The sequence below is a fragment of the Tupaia chinensis genome, unplaced genomic scaffold, assembly GCF_000334495.1.
Source record: "Tupaia chinensis unplaced genomic scaffold, TupChi_1.0 Scaffold147038_1, whole genome shotgun sequence".
NCBI classification, from domain to species: Eukaryota; Metazoa; Chordata; class Mammalia; order Scandentia; family Tupaiidae; genus Tupaia; species Tupaia belangeri.
In genome coordinates, this window is record NW_006206889.1 from 2,778,661 (window position 1) to 2,796,891 (window position 18,231).

General features: G+C 44.7%; 1 protein-coding gene across 4 annotated transcripts in view; it reads right to left on the reverse strand.

Moving 5' to 3' along the window:
* Positions 1 to 214: 214 nt before the first annotated feature.
* UBE2G2 (ubiquitin conjugating enzyme E2 G2) overlaps positions 215 to 18,231 on the reverse strand; it is a 40,450-nt gene continuing 22,433 nt past the window's right edge. For 3 of the 4 annotated variants that reach the window (XM_027768635.1, XM_027768637.1, XM_027768636.1), the window contains 3 exons: positions 11,063 to 11,181; positions 5,098 to 5,222; positions 215 to 2,154 (listed from right to left, as the gene is read on the reverse strand). In XM_027768635.1, the coding sequence (XP_027624436.1) occupies positions 1,942 to 2,154; positions 5,098 to 5,222; positions 11,063 to 11,181 (457 nt within the window). In that variant the 3' untranslated portion in view covers positions 215 to 1,941. Of the gene's footprint in view, positions 2,155 to 5,081; positions 5,223 to 11,062; positions 11,182 to 18,231 lie in introns of all 4 variants that reach the window. The other variant, XM_006169470.3, reaches the window with a different exon arrangement.

Consider the following 18,231-nt stretch of genomic DNA (forward strand, 5'->3'; position numbering starts at 1 on the left):
CCTAAACCCTGTCACAGACCCTCACTGAGAACCCCAGTAATTCCAGAGAATGAAGGAGAGGAAAATGAGAAACGAAGAGAAGCACATTTCCAGATCTACCAAGTTTTTAGGACAGAGCTCCTGCCCCAGGCCCTGTGGCCCAAGGATCTGCTACAGCAGTCAACCCTCTGGGTCTCATAGTCACACAAGAAAATAAAAACACAAGACAAGCATATTGTCAGTAGGGGGAAAATATATGACTTTATTTTTAACAGAGTAATTAAATTCCACCACAGAATAGGAACACCATGGGCTTTTTTTTTTTCATTTAATAAATACAAATGAATAAAAATACTTTTTTTTGTAGAGACTGCCTCTCCTCCCTCACACTCCCACAAAAACCTATGAGGACAGTGTCCCCACGCCCCACCCCCATGGCCCCCAAGCTGGTGTCATGCCTGGCTCCCATCTATCCCACAAACCACTTTTTTCCTCACTGAGCAGAAAGGGCTACATCTCATTTAAGGTGCCTAAAAATACTATTTAGGTACAATACCTTTTATCTTCCCATCCCCTTCCAAATTCAAGTTCTTGAACTGAATTTATACTTGTTCAAAATGACTCCCTCTGAGAAGGGCAGGCTCTGGTCTCACAGAAGCCCAGCACCAAGACTCCTTCACCAGCAACTGCTGATACCGCGTGTGAGGCTTGAGGAGACAGACAGGTGACCACCAGACATATCACAACAGGGCAGGGGATGAAGTCCAGCAGGGCAGGACTGCATGAAGTTTACTGTATGTCTCTGAGACTGTCCCTTATTTAAAAAATATAAATTCCTATTTAAATTTAACCTGTCTGAGACAGGTCAGGATTTAATTCTGCATGCAACAGATATGTTATTGCTTATATGTACTCTCCTGGCTCTGTGCTGAGCTGGCCATGTCTGAAAAGCCAGGTGTGCCGAAGCTGTACACCACACACAGTGCTCTGTGCCCCCTAGGGCCTGGGTCCTTGTGCCCACTTCCATAGCACTGCTCGATTTGAGGGTAAGGTACACCACCGTGCTCTGTGCTGACAGACAGTAGACTCCCTTCTGACCCGCATGGCAAAGAATGATTCTATGCCAACAGTTAAATTTTGGTGCAACCACAATGCACTAAAACTTTGAAGATTTTACCTGTACCTGTTCTAGTAATGCACTAGTAACTAAGACTTTAAATCATGGAAAATATGATCAGGAAAATACTACCAGTCTTTATGACCAGAGATCACCTTCTTTTCTACATACCCATTTCTCATTAATCTACTTTTTTTTTTTTACTGTTAAAGAGACAGAGTCTTCTGTGTTACCCAGATTGGCCTTGAACTGGAGATCCTACTGCCTCGGCCCCACCATGAAGCTGGGAGCTGGTCCATACCTCTGCACCTAGCAATAATCCACATTTTAAAGAAGTATTTTCTGAAAGTATTTCTAAGTAAAACAGCTTATGATACACAACAAATAAAAAAGATGTAACCAGATTTTAAGAAAAACCTCTGCTTATAAAATGTGAAACAAGAAAGGAAGTCAGAACCCCTCCTAGGGCAGAGGAGGAGGCACCGCCTACACGCTAGCACTCCCTGTGCTCTTGCTAAAGGTCCACCTCTCAGGAAGGTGCATGGCTGGTATTCCGATATCCCCTGGAACCTAGTCTGTAGCAGCCCTCCTAATTCTAGGAGGGAAGGGATCCACGACCCTGTACTCTAGAGGGGGGGTGAGGACTGTGGGGGTGTGGGCACACTGGCTGGACGAGGTAGTGATGATGGCACAGACAACCTACTTCCAACCTGTAGGAGGCTGTCATTATTCTATATGAGTCATCGTTTCAGAAGAAGTACCAACATGGGGTGGGAAGGTAAGCAAAGCAAGATGCCACGGTTCTGCAAGTTTGCCTTTTTTGGTACCAGCACAGAGTATCATTGTCACAAAGTATTCTGGAGGAGCACATTAGAACTGCCTGGTGGTGTGTGTGTGCACACATGTGCACCTGGGCACGGCTGTGTGTGCGCGTGCTGAGAAGTCTTAGAGCCCCAGAGATTTCTGCACGATCTGCTTGGCAATCTTATAAAACTGCTCCCGGTCGTCCCGCCACATTTTGGAAGCATCCACGTTAGCTCCACTTTCATCGTTGGGCTCTGAAAGAAAAAGAGCACTATTCTTACAATGGGAGTCTCCAGAGTAAGCATGTTGGCAATATCTTTCACTTCACTTAAAAATGCTAATAGACCTCTCCAGCGATACATGCCAGAAAAAAAAAATTAAAAATGCAATGTGTGTGATATACCAGGGAAGGAGTCAGCCTTTTAAACAACAAGGGGAGAGGGGAGTCTTCCCTGAGGGAGAGAGACGGACTAACCTGAAGCTGGCCGACATAGGCATTTCACTCCTGTGTGTCCTCGAAGTGTCTGCCCTGAGAGCAGGAGCAATGGCCTCTTAGAGGTCTGCCCGAAGCTTTACAGTTTTGACCCAGAGGACAAATTCACCTTCAGAAGATGCTCTGTAGTGGTCACTTCCCTCCCACAGGGTCTTTCTTGCCACAAATGCCCTCTCCCAATTCCTCCCAAAGGATAATCATAGGCCTGAGCTGGACATCTGACCCCAGGCAACCTGGTCCACAGCCTGCCAGAAGGCCAGTAGTTTACCACAGAACTGAAGTCAGAAGACACAGGGGAGACAGGAAGGACTGTGGGCAAGGTGGGGAAGCACAGAAGGTTGCCAGAAGCAAGTGACAAAGTGCTGGGAGTAGGTGGCAGCTATATGGTGTGGTGGTGGCACTAGTCAAGATGCCTGAGAGGAATAGATAAGGGCAGAGAAGGCCAGTGGGTCTGAGCCCCACCGAGACAATCTCCCCTTAATACCCTCTTGGCACCAGGCACTCAGCACTGGGCATGTCCTGGAAAACAGAAGTGAGAAGGAGTCCCAAAGTGTGCCAACCAGACAGGTGGGCAGACCAGAAACACACCCTGAACACCTGGTCCAAGTCCCATGAGTGTACAGAGGGAAGAACAGGACAGAGGGGACTGAATGACTAGGGTCACAGGCCTCTTGAGGATGTGTCATCTGACCCTTAACTGGGCCAACTGCACAAGTCAAGGCTAGGACCCTCTGCTCCCACAGCTGCCCAGTGGCTGACCGGGGGTGCAAGCCATGACAAAGGACAGTAAGTGGCTAAAACCACAGCTCAGAGCCCAAAGACAGGATTCCAAGAGGAGCAGGTCAGAATACGAGCAAGCTCAGATTTGGAATAGGGTTGTCTATGAGGTATAACTCATGGCTACCACCTGAGAACAGCCACACCTCCACCCACCTGGCACGTGAAAGACAGGTATGTGTCAGGCAGTGTAACAACTCTAGACCCTTCCACTGGATACTTCCAGTAGCCCCCAGGACTGTGTGGTCTTGTGTCAGAGCCCACCTGCAAGCCTCCCGCCAGCATAGCTCTCAGGACAATCTCTTCTCAATTCGCATTTTGCTAGTTTTCTAGACCCTGGTTCCTCAGGGTCCTTTGAGGACTCTCTATCTACACTTTACCCTTGGTCTATGGAGTCACATGCTGCTTTATTCAGAAATGATTCTACAGCCTCACTACCACATCTGACCTCTCAATGAGTAGCTCCTACAGCCATCAGTTCTACATGGCCTCAAGTGGACAGAGGCCTCATGTCCCATTCATCCTTTTTTTTTAAGAAGAGGTTTTTGCTATAGGGCGCGTGCGCTCGCCAGAAAGACAGAAAGAGACAGAAAGACAGAAAGCAAGAAATCACCCCCCAGGTGGGATAGTCACGCCGCAATCTCTTGTCCTCCATTCTCCTCTTCGGATCTTGGGCATGCACGCACACGCACCCGGCTTGAGTTTAAGCTACTGGGTACAGGACTCAAACCGCAATTGACTACATGGGAGTCCAGCAACATAACCATTATGCCAACTGCTGATCCCCCATTCATCCTTCTTCTCCTCCCAGAATCGTGCTCCCTCTGTACTCGTGACCTCAGAGAAAGAAACAGGAGTCAGTGCACACCAATTTGTGAGTCCTCAGCTGTACATCGAGCCCTCCCAACTGCAACTGTAGGCCCTCGTTCTCTCTCACTCAACCAGCAAGTCCCCATTTCTCCTGCAGTGATCCCACCTGACACTGTTGGTGGATTTCCAAAGTTCCCATATAATGTGGGGGCTTGAAGTTGGGGCCCCTAACACACTGAGTTTGATAGCCAGCACAGCACATGGCATATAGCAGTCCTACTGGGTGCACAGCAAGTCCCAAGATTAGAGAATGGCTCATTATGGTAGGCAACATGACACACAACACCAGACAGCCTCTGATAACTGTAACTATGGGCCGGCTGTGGTGGCACGACAGACCCTTGCTCTGCCATGAAGAGGGAGTTTACATCCCAAAATCTCTTGGTGCCCACTAGGCACGTCCAATTGCCTGTAGTCTTGGCTGGCTAAGGCTGGGGGATGGACCATCATATGAAGACGCTGTTAGGGTGCCCCTCTTATTCCCTTTCTCTCAAAATAAGTAAACAAACTTGGGACCAGCAGTTAGCATAATGGCTATGTCGCTGAACTCCCATGTAGCCAACCGTGGTTCAAGTCCTGGACCTGGTGGATTAAACTCACACTGGGCGCTTGTGCATACATGCCCAAGATGAGAATGGAGGAAAAGGGATTGCGGCGTGGCCATCCCCCCGGGGGGTGATTTCTCACTTTCTATCTCTCTGTCTCTCTCTGTCTTTCTGGCAAGTGCATGCGCCCCATAGCGCAATGCATGCGCCCCAAAGCAAAAACCCCCCCAAAAAAAAAAAAAAAAAAGATAATAATAAGTAAACAAACTTAAAAAAAAATTATTGAACGAAAAATATGCTTACACTTGCAAAATGTATACAAATAACATGAACTGAAAGCAGTATACCTAAAGCATCACGAATGGCTAAGAGTGAGCTATAAACTGGACTGGGTTAAACAGGATTCGGTGGGGGGAGCTCCTGGGCCAGCATGCTGGGCCCGATGGTATCCCAAGCCACACATGTGTGCAGCAACAACACAAGGCCAGAGCGTTACCTGCCAGCATGCTCACCACCGAGAGCAGGATCTTCTCCACACTCTGCACAGGGCTCCACCTCTCGGCGCTGCTCTCGTAACCCATGGGATCATCGCCTGGTGCATGCAGGATGGAGATGCAGACTCTTCCATCAGGGTAGACTGCAAGGGTCAGAGACGGCCAGGTGAGCGCAGGAACAGTGCCTGGGGCAACCCACGCCTGGGCAGGCTCCAGAGATAAAGAGAAAGAGGGCCGCAGACAGAAACCACGTTGTTTGCACAGCTGGAGCATAACCCCAGGCCTCGCGTCACACTTCACGTCTGCACGGGTCTGGGCGGGCCTGTCTGAGCCTTGTAGGGCCGCTCACTAACTTGCAGGGGCTCTAGGTTGGCCCATCCATTCCAACTGGTTGTAGAATGATTCTACCTCCAAATGGAATATTTTCAGCATTATATGTAAGAGGACTAAAAAGAAAGGTTACTGATAAATAGTTTGCCAAAATATGTAGTACAATTAGGATTACTCAAAGTATTTTTCAGACCTAGTTTCTTAGGTATTCCTAATTTCACCATTAAATCCCTGAGTTGGACAAGGTAAAAACAGTTTTTATAAAAATATTTCACATGGGGACCAGCAGTTGGTGTAATGGCTATATCACTGAGCTCCCATGTAGTCGACCATGGTTCGAGTCCCAGACTCAGTGGCTTAAACTCACGCCGGGCACGTGTGCGTGCGTGCCCAAGATCCTGAGAGGAGAAGGGATTGCAATGTGGCCATCCCCCCGGGAGGGTGATTTCTCGCTTTCTATCTCTCTGTCTGTCTCTGTCTTTTTGGCGAGCACATGTGCCCTATAGCAAAAACCTCTAAAAAAAAAAGATATTTCACATGGGAAACCAGCAGATGATGTAATGGTTACGTTACTAGACTCCCGCAAAGTCAGCTGTGGTTCAAGTCCCAAACCCAGCATCTTAAAACTCATGCCAGGCTTCTCTCAAAATCCTGAGAGAAGAATAGAGAAAAAGGGATTGTGGAAAAAGGGATTGTGGCATGGCTATCCCCCCAAGGGATGATTTCTTGCTTCTTTCTGGTGAGTGCACATGCCCCATAGCAAAAATCTCTCTTTAAAAAACTTTTTTTTTCACATGGCTAAGAAGAAGGTGAGAGGAATTATTCAAATATCCATAAAAAGAAAGGCCCCAAAATTGCTCTTGATAACTTACTCAAATACAAAAGTTACCAGCACGATCTGGAGGCCTACATGTCTAAATTGAATCTTTCTCCCATCAAATACGTTCACTAGTGAGACACCTGAGATACGACAAGAATTGAATTTTCAACTCCTCTCAGACAAGTCAGAACCATCTACTACTTTTCTTTTATATACACTTCTGGAATCCTTAGGTGGTTCAATATATACTTAAACATCCAGCTTGAGTATATATAAAACTCTGCTGCGACAGAATAATTTGTAAAATAACAAAGCCAGACCAGCCTATGACCTGACCTGAATTAAAACAGCTGGAAGCCACATGTCCTACCACGTGGTTTAAGTCCTGGACCCAACAGCTTCAGAAACACACCAGGCACGTGTGCATGCATGCCCAAAATCCCAAAGGGAGAGAGAAATGGAGAAGGGATTATGCTGTGGCCATGTCTTATGAGGAATGCCTTGTTTTTCCTTTCTTTCTCTCCAACAGGCATGCAGGCCTTCTTGCAAACTTAAAGAAAAAAAAAATTAGTTTAGGGAGTCAGGAGCTTATTGGGAATGGACATCGATGACCACTGAGAGCCTCCACGTGGACTCTGAATCCCCAGATACTCTCACAGTTCCCTCTGCTATGGAAGTGGGAGCAGGAGAGAGGTGACCCTCATAGGGAGCTGTCAATCTCAGTAGCACTGACATACTCAAGGTGATACTGAGCACTCCAGAACATACAAAAGCGCATAGCCTGTACTTCCCTCTGGCCAGGTCCCATCAGTTCCACACTTAAACCTCAAAGGAACCCACCATGTCTCTCCCCTAAGTGCCAAACTACTACATCATTGCCCCAGGCCAAGATGGCCAGGGCTTCCCTGGTTTCCTTCCACCTTCTGGGTTTAGTCATGCACTCCACCCCCGACCCCAATATTCACTCAGAATCCTTAAATGGGCTCCATACTCCTAGGGTAAATACAAGCCCAAAGTCCTGGATGGGTTTGGCCCTGCCTCCTGCTTCCCAGCTGGCTCTGCTAGACACCAGAGCACCTACTACTGTGCTTCCTAAACTTTCCACTGAGACTTCATGTTTAGCTGCAGGGTCTCCTACTAGCATCCACCACCCTCAGACAAGGAGCTCCTGGGGGCAAGCATTCTAGCAGCCCAAAGCCACCTTATTGAGCTGCTTTTCACAAGTGTGTGCCAACTTGCCAATCTATTTTTTTTTTTTTTTTTTTTTTTTTTGAGAGAGAGAGGTTTTTGCTATAGGATGCATGCAATCGCCAGGATGGCCACACTCAATCCCTTCTCCTCTATTCTCCTCTCGGGACCTTGGGCACGCATGCAGCACAAGTGCCCAGCGTGAATTTAAGCCACCAGGTCCAGGACTCAAACCGTGGTCGACTACATGGGAGTCCAACAACATAGTCATTACGTCAACTGCTGGTCCCCAATTTGCCAATCTTTGTAACACTGGCAGACCCAAGAATAGTTCTTCTCAATGGAAAAACAATGCATATCCACTCTTTTAAAAAAATATATATTAAAAAATTTGCTATAGGGCGTATGCACTCGCCAGAAAGCCAGAGAGACACAGAGAGACAGAAAGGGAGAAATCACCCCCCAGTGGGGATGAACATGCCACAATCCCTTCTGCTCCATTCTCATTTTGGCACGTACACACACACGCCTGGCATGAGTTTAAGCCACTGGGTCCAGGATTCGAACTGCGGTCAACTACATGGGAGTCCAGCGACATAGCCATTACGCCAACTGCTGGTCCCATATCCACTCTTTATGTTAATTCTCTACATACTAAAAATAACATCATCAGACCATATTTAGTACATACTCCAAACATTCCAAGGGTTTACTGGCCATATCTGTCCCTTATACCATCACAGGGATTGTTCTGAAGAATGTATTTATCTTCAACATGATCTTACTTTCATATAATTACCATATAACCGTCTTCATGGCGATACTTCATGGTTAATCAACCTAAAATGCTGACCTCTGCAACTGGCTCTCATCTATTCACCTATAGTGTTTCTTAACTTTCTATTATGGAAAATCCCAAAAGCACACTGCAGGAGAAACTGTGACAAGACACACATTCTCATTGCCTGGCATTGCTGTAGTCCACAAAGCTATGGGCTCAGAGCCGGTCTTCTCAAACAAGCGCTGTCTGAGCACCAGCTCTGTGTGTGGGTTGCAACAATGCCAAGATGAGCAAATATGTGTCCTTCTAAGAGGATACAGTTGGTCCCTCCAAGGGGACATTCATGGCCTCGACAGCAGCACAACCAGTACCAGGGGTTTTAAGTGAGGGTCAGATAGCAAGTCCCAAAGCAGAGTACACCCCAGAGCAGAGCACAGTCCCACAGTGCAGCACAGCCCTGTAGGGTGAGTTCCTGAAGACTTTCCAGCAAGCTGTGACCTATTGGTAGCTTTGATGGTGTGGAACAGGGAAAGGGGAGTGCCAAGGGGGCTCATTTTTTAAACTAAGAGAAAAGTTGGAGGCTCAAAAAGTCTTTCAATTTTCTTGTCGATTAAATTAGCCTTTAGCTAACTGATATGCAGAAAAATACAGGATAAGGTATTAGTTTCAAATGAGTCAATACTTCATTTTCACAAAATAGAGTATCTTGCTTGCTTTTCTTCTCCATAGCACTTAAGATCATGACTATTAATGGCAATGAGCACTTATGAGAAGTAACACTTTAAATGCAATCATGAAAACGTAACACATTTCCTTATTAATTCTCTCATGTATAAACCTCCATCTGTGAAAGGAAGAAATAAAAACCACAGCTGTTCAGGATTCCCAATCACTGCTAATGAACATACTTTCAAATAAGATGAAATACAATTAATTTAGATTACTTTACTTTTTCCTCTTTTTAAAAGTAGTAATATTTGGGCCAGTAGGTAACATTGGTGGTTAAGGTACTAGACTCCCACATAGCCGATTACAGTTTAAGTCTTGGACCTGGCAGCTTGAAAATCGTGTGGGGCATATGTGTGTGTGTGCCCAAAATCCAGAGGAGAGGAGAATGAGGAGAAAGGATTGTGACATGGCCATCCTCCCCAGAGGGTGATTTCTCACTTTCTCTCTCACTATCTCTCTCTGGTGAGTACACAAGCCCTATAGCAAAAACCTTTTAAAAATAAAATTAGTAATGTTTATTTTAGGAGAAATTTTTTTTGTAATTTTTAGAGATTTTTTTTTCTTTTTTTTGGGGGGGGAGAGGTTTTCGCTATAGGGTGCGTGCGCTCGCCAGACAGACAGAAAGAGACATAGAGACAGAAAGCGAGAAATCACCCCCCAGGGGGGATGGTCACGCCACAATCCCTTCTCCACTCTCCTCTCGGGATCTTGGGCACGCACGCACATGCAGCTGGCGTGAGTTTTAAGCCACCAGGTCCGGGACGTGAACCACGGTTGACTACGTGGGAGTCCAGCGACATAGCCATTACACTAACTGCTGGTTCCCTAGAGATTTTTGTTATAGGGCATGTGTGCTCACCAGAGAGACAGAGAAAAAGAAAGCGAGAAATGACTCCCAAGGGTGATGGCCACACTACAATCCCTTCTCCTACATTCTCCTCTAGGGATCTTGAGCACGCACGCACACACATGCACCTGGCCTGAGTTTTAAGTCGCCGGGTCCAGGCTTCGAACCACAGTCAACTACATGGGAGTCCAGCAACATAACCATTACACCATCTGCTGCTCCTAGGAGAAAAAATATCTAAACCAATTCAAAGTTTTTCACCATTACAAAGCACACTGAGGGACAGTAGATGGCATAGTCCATAAGGCACTGGACTCCCACACAGTTGACTGTGGTTTGAGTCCTGGACCTGGCAGCTTGCTTTCTCAATTTCTCTCTCTAATGTGTGCTATAGCAAATTTTAAAATAATAATAAGTAAAATTAAATAAATAACTCTTAAAAATATAATTGAAAGGACCAGCAGATAGTGTAACAGTTACATTGCTGGACTCCCACGTATTCAACTGTGGTTCAATACCTGGACTCGGCAACTTAAAACTCACACCAGGCACATGTGTATGTGCCCAAAATCCTGAGAGGAGAATGGAGGAGAAAGAATTGTGGTATGGACATCCCCTCTTGGGGATATTTTTCACTTTCTGTCTGTCTCTGTCTCTCTGGCAAGCACATGTGGCCTACAAGAATAACGACAAAAAACTCTCCTAAAAAAATAGGTGTGTGTGTATTTAAATAAAATCGCACTGTGGGGCCAGCTGATGGCATGGAAGTGGCCATCTATGCAGTTCAAGTCCCAGATCGGTAGTTTAAAATTTATGCTAGGTGCATGTGTGCATATGCCCAAAATCCTGAGAGAATCAAAAAGAAACTGCTGCATGGTCATTCCCCAATCTCTGGGGGCGATGATTTTTCTCTCTCTCTGCTTTCTCACTCTTTCTCTGGTAAATGCACACACTATATAGCAAAAACTTAAAAAAAAAAAAATCACAGCGTAACAAAGGCAAGTGTAACCACTCAGAGCTGAGCACACTGCCATGTTAAAATTTCTTTCCAACAACCCACTAAGGAGGACAGCTGGGTCACCTCAGTCAAAAGTTTTAGGTTCAAAATTTCTTTTATCTATATTAAACTGACCCTCAAGTTAAAGTCATGGTGCTAATACCAATATGACTAACATGCTAAAGTTCAAGCAATAAATATTTTTAATGATCTACATCAATAGATTTCACATGGTTACATAATCCCTGTACCTCTCCTGATACCACAAAAACAACTTAGAAAAGCACTTACTATTGGGATGAAACATCTCACAGGTAAATCTCATCTTGGGGGGACTCAATGGGTAATCAAGTGGGAAACTTAGGATGGCAGGAAAAACTCCAAACTCAAAACAAGTGTCTTCTGGGCCCCTAGAAGATATAAAATATATAGACAGAACTTAAAAACACATTTTTCATGTCTACCATAATTCAGAAAGGAGTTAACATTTATATTGCTTTGTAAATGCACACACAAAGATTAAGACTGAATTAGTACTTTTTTTCTGAATGGAAAGGAATGTGTCACTCTCCCATTGTTCTGATCTGGTTTAGATCTTAGGTACAAGCACAAAGAATGAATTACAGGGAACGTCTTTACAATAAGAAAGGTAAGAGTTGGACAGCAACCCTGTTTATAATAATGGGATCAGAGGAAAGAATCCCAGTCCTTGCTAATGATACCATTGTTGCCCAGTCTTGGAGATTCTATTTTCCTGTGTATGAGGTATAGTTACATTTTAGGATAATGGTATGAATCATGGCACACGGTTAGAACAAGATTCTATTGTGCATGAATAAATGAGGAGCTAACTGAATTTCCAAGGTTATTTTTAATTTTAAATAGCCTTAAAATTGATGTTGGTAACTTTCACAAAGCAAATAAAAAGCATACATGCCATCACAGCAGAAGTCTAGGTATGGGCACACATTTCCCTAGATTTTTATCTTTTTCACATGTAAATGGTGAAAACTGTCCACACCACCACAGAAGTTCTGTTCAAATTTTAAATCCCTACTGGTATAAACCGCTGCTACCCTGACCAACACACAGATGTGAGACAATGGGGGAGTGTGATGGCCACCAGTCTGCATCCTCACAGGTCTCTCAGTAAGATGTGCAGGTGAGCAGTTCCAAAGAGCCTAGACAACCTCAACCCATGGCTTTCCTAGACAGCAGGGGTGCTGAGGGACAGTGCAACTGGAGAAATCACTCTGGGTGTGTCCCATCACGCTAAACGGAGTCAGGATCACTATTACTCACTTTACTATTAACATTAAGAAAGTGGATCCTGGAAGCAGCAGACGGCGTAGTGGTTACGTCACTAGACTCCCACATGGCCGACCACAGTCAAGTTTCAGCTCTAGTGGCTTTAAGATCCTACCGGGCACGTGTGTGTGCATGCCTAGGATTCCGGAAAGAGAATGGAAGAGAAGAGACTGTGGCATGGCCATCCTCCCTGGGAGGTGATTTCTCACTTTCCGACTCACTGTGTGTGTCTCTCTTTCCAATGAGTGCACACACATTAAGGCAAAAATCTCTTAGAAAGAAAGAAAGAGAGAGAGAGAGAGAATGTCTTTGAGCTGAAATCCTTATAAACAGTACTGCCTATCTAAATTGTCATTTCTACAACAGGAAGAATGCCCCCACTGGGGCTAGGGCTGAGTTTGTCATAGGCAATGCAGCCACCAATGGACCCATGCTTTCCAAATGAAGCCAAGACATGGAGACATGGCCTGGGGGGAAAAAGAGTTAAAATGTATTCGTTCTAAAATTACTTTCATTTAAAAAAACAGATTCCTTAAAAGTACAGCTTTGTTTTAAAAATCTTGATAGTAGAGTTACTTTAATTTGATGAAATAAAAATGTAGATTTCCAAATATTAGAAACAGTATCATCTCCACAATAAAAGGAAAAAGGCAAAAAATAAAATAAAATAGCCCACACTGAACCAAGTGCTTTCACTTCCCAGAGGTGAGCTACTCAGGGCTTCAAAGGCCACTAGCAGCATTGCCAGAAGGCTTCATGGCTCTGTGGGCAGGCAGATCTGTGTAAAATCACCAAAATGAAAACACCCCCAAAGTGTTCTGTGGTATCAAATTTTTTTCTAACCAACCAATCTTGAGGACTAGAAGGTGGCATGGAGGTAAAGCATCCGGATCCCACATGGCCAACTCTGTGGTTAGAGTCCTGAACCTGGTGGCTTGAAAATCATGCTAGGTACATGTGCATTTGTACCTAAAATCCCAAGAAGAGGATGAAAGAGGAGGGAACTGTGCCATAGTCATCCCTCCAGGAGATGATTTCTCACTCTTCGAAGTTTGCTCTCTTTCTCTCTGTCTCTCTCTCTGTCCTCTTTCTCTAGCGAGCACATGTGCCTTATAACAATCAGAAAAAAGAAAAAGAAGAAAAAGAAAAATGTTCTTAAAAAAGGAAAATCTTGATTCTGAAAAGTGTGTCTGCTACTTTGTGGGAAAATGTGAGTGAATAGCACTTTTCGAGAGGATGAATGCCACTGTATGACAGCACCCTCCAGCCTTGGCATGAGACCAGGACAGGGATGTCATATGAAGAGGTGGCAAGCACAAGGTCTGCTACTGGCACAGCAGTAGAGTGCTGCCTGGTGGGATGTGGGGGAGTGCAGTCACTCTGGAAAAGGCACCAGATAAATCCTGTCCCCTGTCCCCAAATCCCTGAGGTAGGAGACCCTATAAAGTCTTCTGGGATGCTTTCCAAGCCCTTCTCTATAACCACAGATGGCACAGGCCATACATATGAGAGATGTGTGGTCATCCCTGGGCCTCTTGTCCAGCTCAAGAGCGCAAGAGCTCACAGCACAATGCAAACATCATTACATTAGTACTCTAAACTTCCCTCTGAAAGGGAGTCAGGATTGCTGTTACTCACTTTACTGTTAAGCAAAGCCAGGAAATTCAAGCTCTGAATGATCAAATCAAAGTCCCAAATCAATTCAGTACTAGAGTTACAAATACAACACAGTTCAAGAAGCTATATCAGAAAGCTGGGGGAGAAAAAGACACCACCTTTAAAATAACACTGCTAATACGTTGGGAATGCTGGCTGGTGCAGTGCCTAATATTTCTGGCACAGCTGAGTCTAGGATGAGGGAAAATGTCTGTATGTTTTTGGAATGAGCCACATGGTACTTGCTCAATACTTTGATAACAGTTCTTTGTTTCTCATAATAAGGCATTCTTCAAAATTAAAAAAAAAAAATCCTGGATTGTCCATAGCCTCAAAGCATGACCAAACATTTCCTTAAGTGTGCCACACCCTAAATATCAAAGGTATCTGCAAATGTTCGGCTCACTACTGGTTTGAAACCAAGTATTCTCTTTTCCAGAAGGACCCAGAGCTTAGATGAGTGTGTGCAGTGCAGTGCAATGTCTGCTGACTCCACAAAAAATCATCAAGAAAATTCCTGAACTGAGAGGGAAACCCAATTAGTGTGGTTTCTGGACAAGTTTCATTGCCATACTCCCAGACAACCTCACTTTTCTTTCACTAAAGATGGTCTCACTACTGGGGCCAGTAGGTGGCATGGTGGTTGAGATGCTGGACTCCCACATGGCTGACCACATTAAAGTCCAGGATCTGGTAGCTTGCTTTCTCGCTTTCTCTCTCTCTGGTCAAATCAAGGAATAATAATATCAAATAATAATAATAGGTAAAAATTAAATAAATAATTCTTTAAAAAAAAAAAAAAACCAACCTTGGAACCAGCAGTTGGCATAAAAGCTATGTCACTGGACTCCCATGTAGTCAACTGCAGTTTGAGTCCTGGACCTGGTGGCTTAAACTCACACTGGGCGTGTGTGTGTGTGTCCCCAAGATCCCGAGAGGAGAATGGAGGAGAAGGGATTGCAGTGTGCCCATTCCTTCTAGGCCCCTGGGGGGGGGGGTGATTTCTCACCTTCTGTCTCTCTTTCTGGCGAGCGCACATAACCTCTCCAAAAATAATTAATTAATTTTTAAAAAGATGGCCTCATACAAAGTTTTCAGAAGAAAAAATGAATAAGAAAGGAAACAAAAAAAATTTAAAGCAAATATATGCTTTTCAAAGCCTACAAATATTTTTCATCTCACTGATGACAATAACAACCTAGAATATCTCTGTAGCATGAGCTGAGGACCATGGCACTAAAGTGAAGTATCTCAACCACACTGCATGCCATGAAGGAAATTCCCTTTGAAATTTCATCCACAAAATATGTTTTTCTAAAATTGTGTCATGGTGCTGCTGAGGACTTTAAAAGACCTGAACAACCTGAAAACAATCCCACCTCCATTTTGCCTTTGCTATTTTTCAGGTGAACTGGACATGAACTCTCAAGGTCTACACCATGACTAGCAACCCTCAGTCTTTACAAAGGACAACCACTTAATCTATGACCCCCACAAAGCATGCCACACCTGTCAGAAATAGCACTAGCCACTTGCAAGGCCTATCAAAGTCAGAAATGTGCTCATTTAGTCTTTCAACAAATGAACAAATGCTCTCTGCTTTTGTGGCTAACTGAATAACAGCAGCAGGCAGGCCCATCTACTGCAAGCAGGAGAGTGTTGGGGGTTTACTGATACCCATACTGTATCTGGGCACACAGCTACCTGCCTGCCGGGCAGGTCCTAGGACCTTGGCCTGTCCATCCCTCCAGCTGAAGGCAGGTGCTAAATCAGCTGCCTGTTTTTGCTACTGTTCAGTCCTCAAATTCATCACAGCACACAGACAGAATGTCTCAAGAATGACAAGGTGCTAAACTAATGGAGACTGTTAACTCCTTCCACTAGTCCCTAAAGCCTGAACTGGACCCTAGAGGGCTGTTTGTTCTCCTGAAGTCAGCCACCTAGAGCATAAAAGTAGGGCCAACTGGTCAAAACACCTTCTGGCTTGGGGGATGGGGCCCAACGGGCATGCACAGGATCCATTTAGCAACCCACAAGGAGGACACAGAGGCACCTAGAATCAGAGCAAGGGGCTTCCCCTTCTTTCTACCCCTGCTCTGCAGTTCATAAATGTTCTTACCTCTGCTCTACCTCAGAAACATCTTAGGCAGTACAATTGCAATGGGCTGCAGGCACAGCCCAAGTCATACCAGGCCCTTGGAAACCTGAGTCACCACTCAGCTGTGACTGCCAAGTCATGGCACTAACTGGGCCCTGAAAGTTAAACGAACATTCATCCACTCTGAGTGAGCACCATGCCAGGCAGCTGAACAGGTGTGGCTCCTGCTCCCAGCAAAGCAGTGCTCTTGCACTCAGGCTCTAGGAAGCTGAGACTGAGGCCAAGAGCCCTTGTGCTACTTCCTTGGGCATCTAGAGTCTCAACTAGGAAAATCCCCCATACCTGTGCACAACCCTGCCTCAGGGCAGCATCTCTAGGACTGACCCAGACATCCTTTGAGTTTCCTTTACTTTTTTTGCTACATTCTAATAAGCACCCCGGGGGTGGTCTCAAAGAAAGAGCCTATATTAAGAACTATGGGGAGCCAAAGAGACATTCTTTCACATCAGGGATTGTGGCAGTGGCAAACAAGTTTTGTTCCACACAACTGTCTTCATGATTAAATCTGTCTAAAAGGAGTCTACGGTCATACCCTAACGATTTTTGCAATGCAGATATTTCCGAAAAGCTTTAGATCAAATACATTTTAACTATACTTAAAATACACTAAGTTTCTCAAGTGCAAGAACTTTACAGTGAGTTCTAACACACAGTCATGTTACAACTTATATCTCAATGTTACTTAACAACAACAAAAAAATGTGTATGTTGGAAAATATTTAAGTACAAAAGCACATAAAATAAAAAGCAAATATTTCCCTCACTTCTCTTCCCTGAACCACCTTGCCAAGGTGATCAAAGGTTAACAGCTGTGTTATTCTTCCAGGCTCTTCTGTGTATAAACTCATTTTCATCCACAAAGTGAGATTTTTCTAAAATTAAAAATGTATCATCATGGGACCAGCAGATAGCATAATGGTTATGTTGTTAAATTCCCGTGTAATCAACTGCAGTTCAAGTCCTAGACCTGGCAGCTTAAAACTCATGCTGGGCATATGTGTGTGCATGCCCAAAATTCTTAGAGGAGACTGGAGGAAAGGAACTGCAGTGTGGCCATCCCCCTGAGGGATGATTTCTCACATTCTGTCTCACTGTCTCTGTCTCTCCGGCAAGTGCAAGTGCCCTATAGCAACAACAACAACAACAGAAGTATCATCATCACATGGCTGAGGATTTTGGAACCTAGATTCTGCACTTTCTTGATTTAGAAGTCTCAAACTGGGTTATGTGAGTCCTTCAACTTTGTCCTAAATAATCTGAGAGCAAGCTCACCTCTGTAGAGTGCAGAGCTCAGCATTAAGATAGCAATATTCTGGGGCCTGCAGGTGGTATGGTGGTTAAGGGTGCTAGACTCTCATATGGCCAACCACTGTTCAAGTCCCAGACCTGGAAGCTTTCTCTCTTTCTCTCTCTGGTCAAATTAAAATTAAATGAATAAAGTTAAATAAAATAAGTAAAAAAACAAAACAAAACAAAACAACAACAAGAAAAAAAACAGATTGCAATGTTCCTCAAGTGGACCTAAAGATCCAAGGCAATCCCTGTGAAAATCCCAGCAGGTGTTTCTGTAGAAACTGACAAGCTAATCCTGAAATGCATACAGAAATGCAAAGGACCCAGAATAGCCTGCGCAATCTTTTTTTAGATTTCTGCCATAGAGTGTGTATGCTCACTAGAGAGAAAGAGAAGGGGGAAATAAGAAATCACCCCTGGAGGGGAATAGCCATGCCTCAATCTCTTCTCCTCCACTCTCCTCTTGAGATTTTGGGCACACACACACACACACACACACACACACATAGTGGGAACCCAGTGCATGCTGCAGGTCCACGACTCAAACCATGGTCAGCCATGTGGGAACCCAGTGCCTTAACTACCATGTCACCTGCTGGCCTAGTCTGAGCAATCTTAAAAAGGTAGAACAGGGCTGGCTCTGTAACACAGCAGTAATGAGATGCTCAAGAGAAACTAGATCTCACATCTTGACTGCAGTTACAATCCCCCACCTGGTCAGCATGAAACACACCAGGCAAGTGCACAGTGCCTGAGATCTAAAGGATTGGAGGAAGGAGGCATGCCAGATCCTGTGAAGAGTATTTTCCTCTCTCCACATCCCCTTACTCTCATGTGCATACACATACTGTATCACAAAGGGTTGGGGGGGAGAGCAAAACAAAGTTGGAGGACTCACATAACCCAGTTTGAGACTTAAAAATCAAGAAAGTGCAGTAGTAGCATATGGACAGGCCTAGAACAATGGCACAGAATCTAGGGTCCAAAAATGAACCCAAGCATTTATGGTAAATTGAATTTGACAAAGACATCAAGATGGAAAATG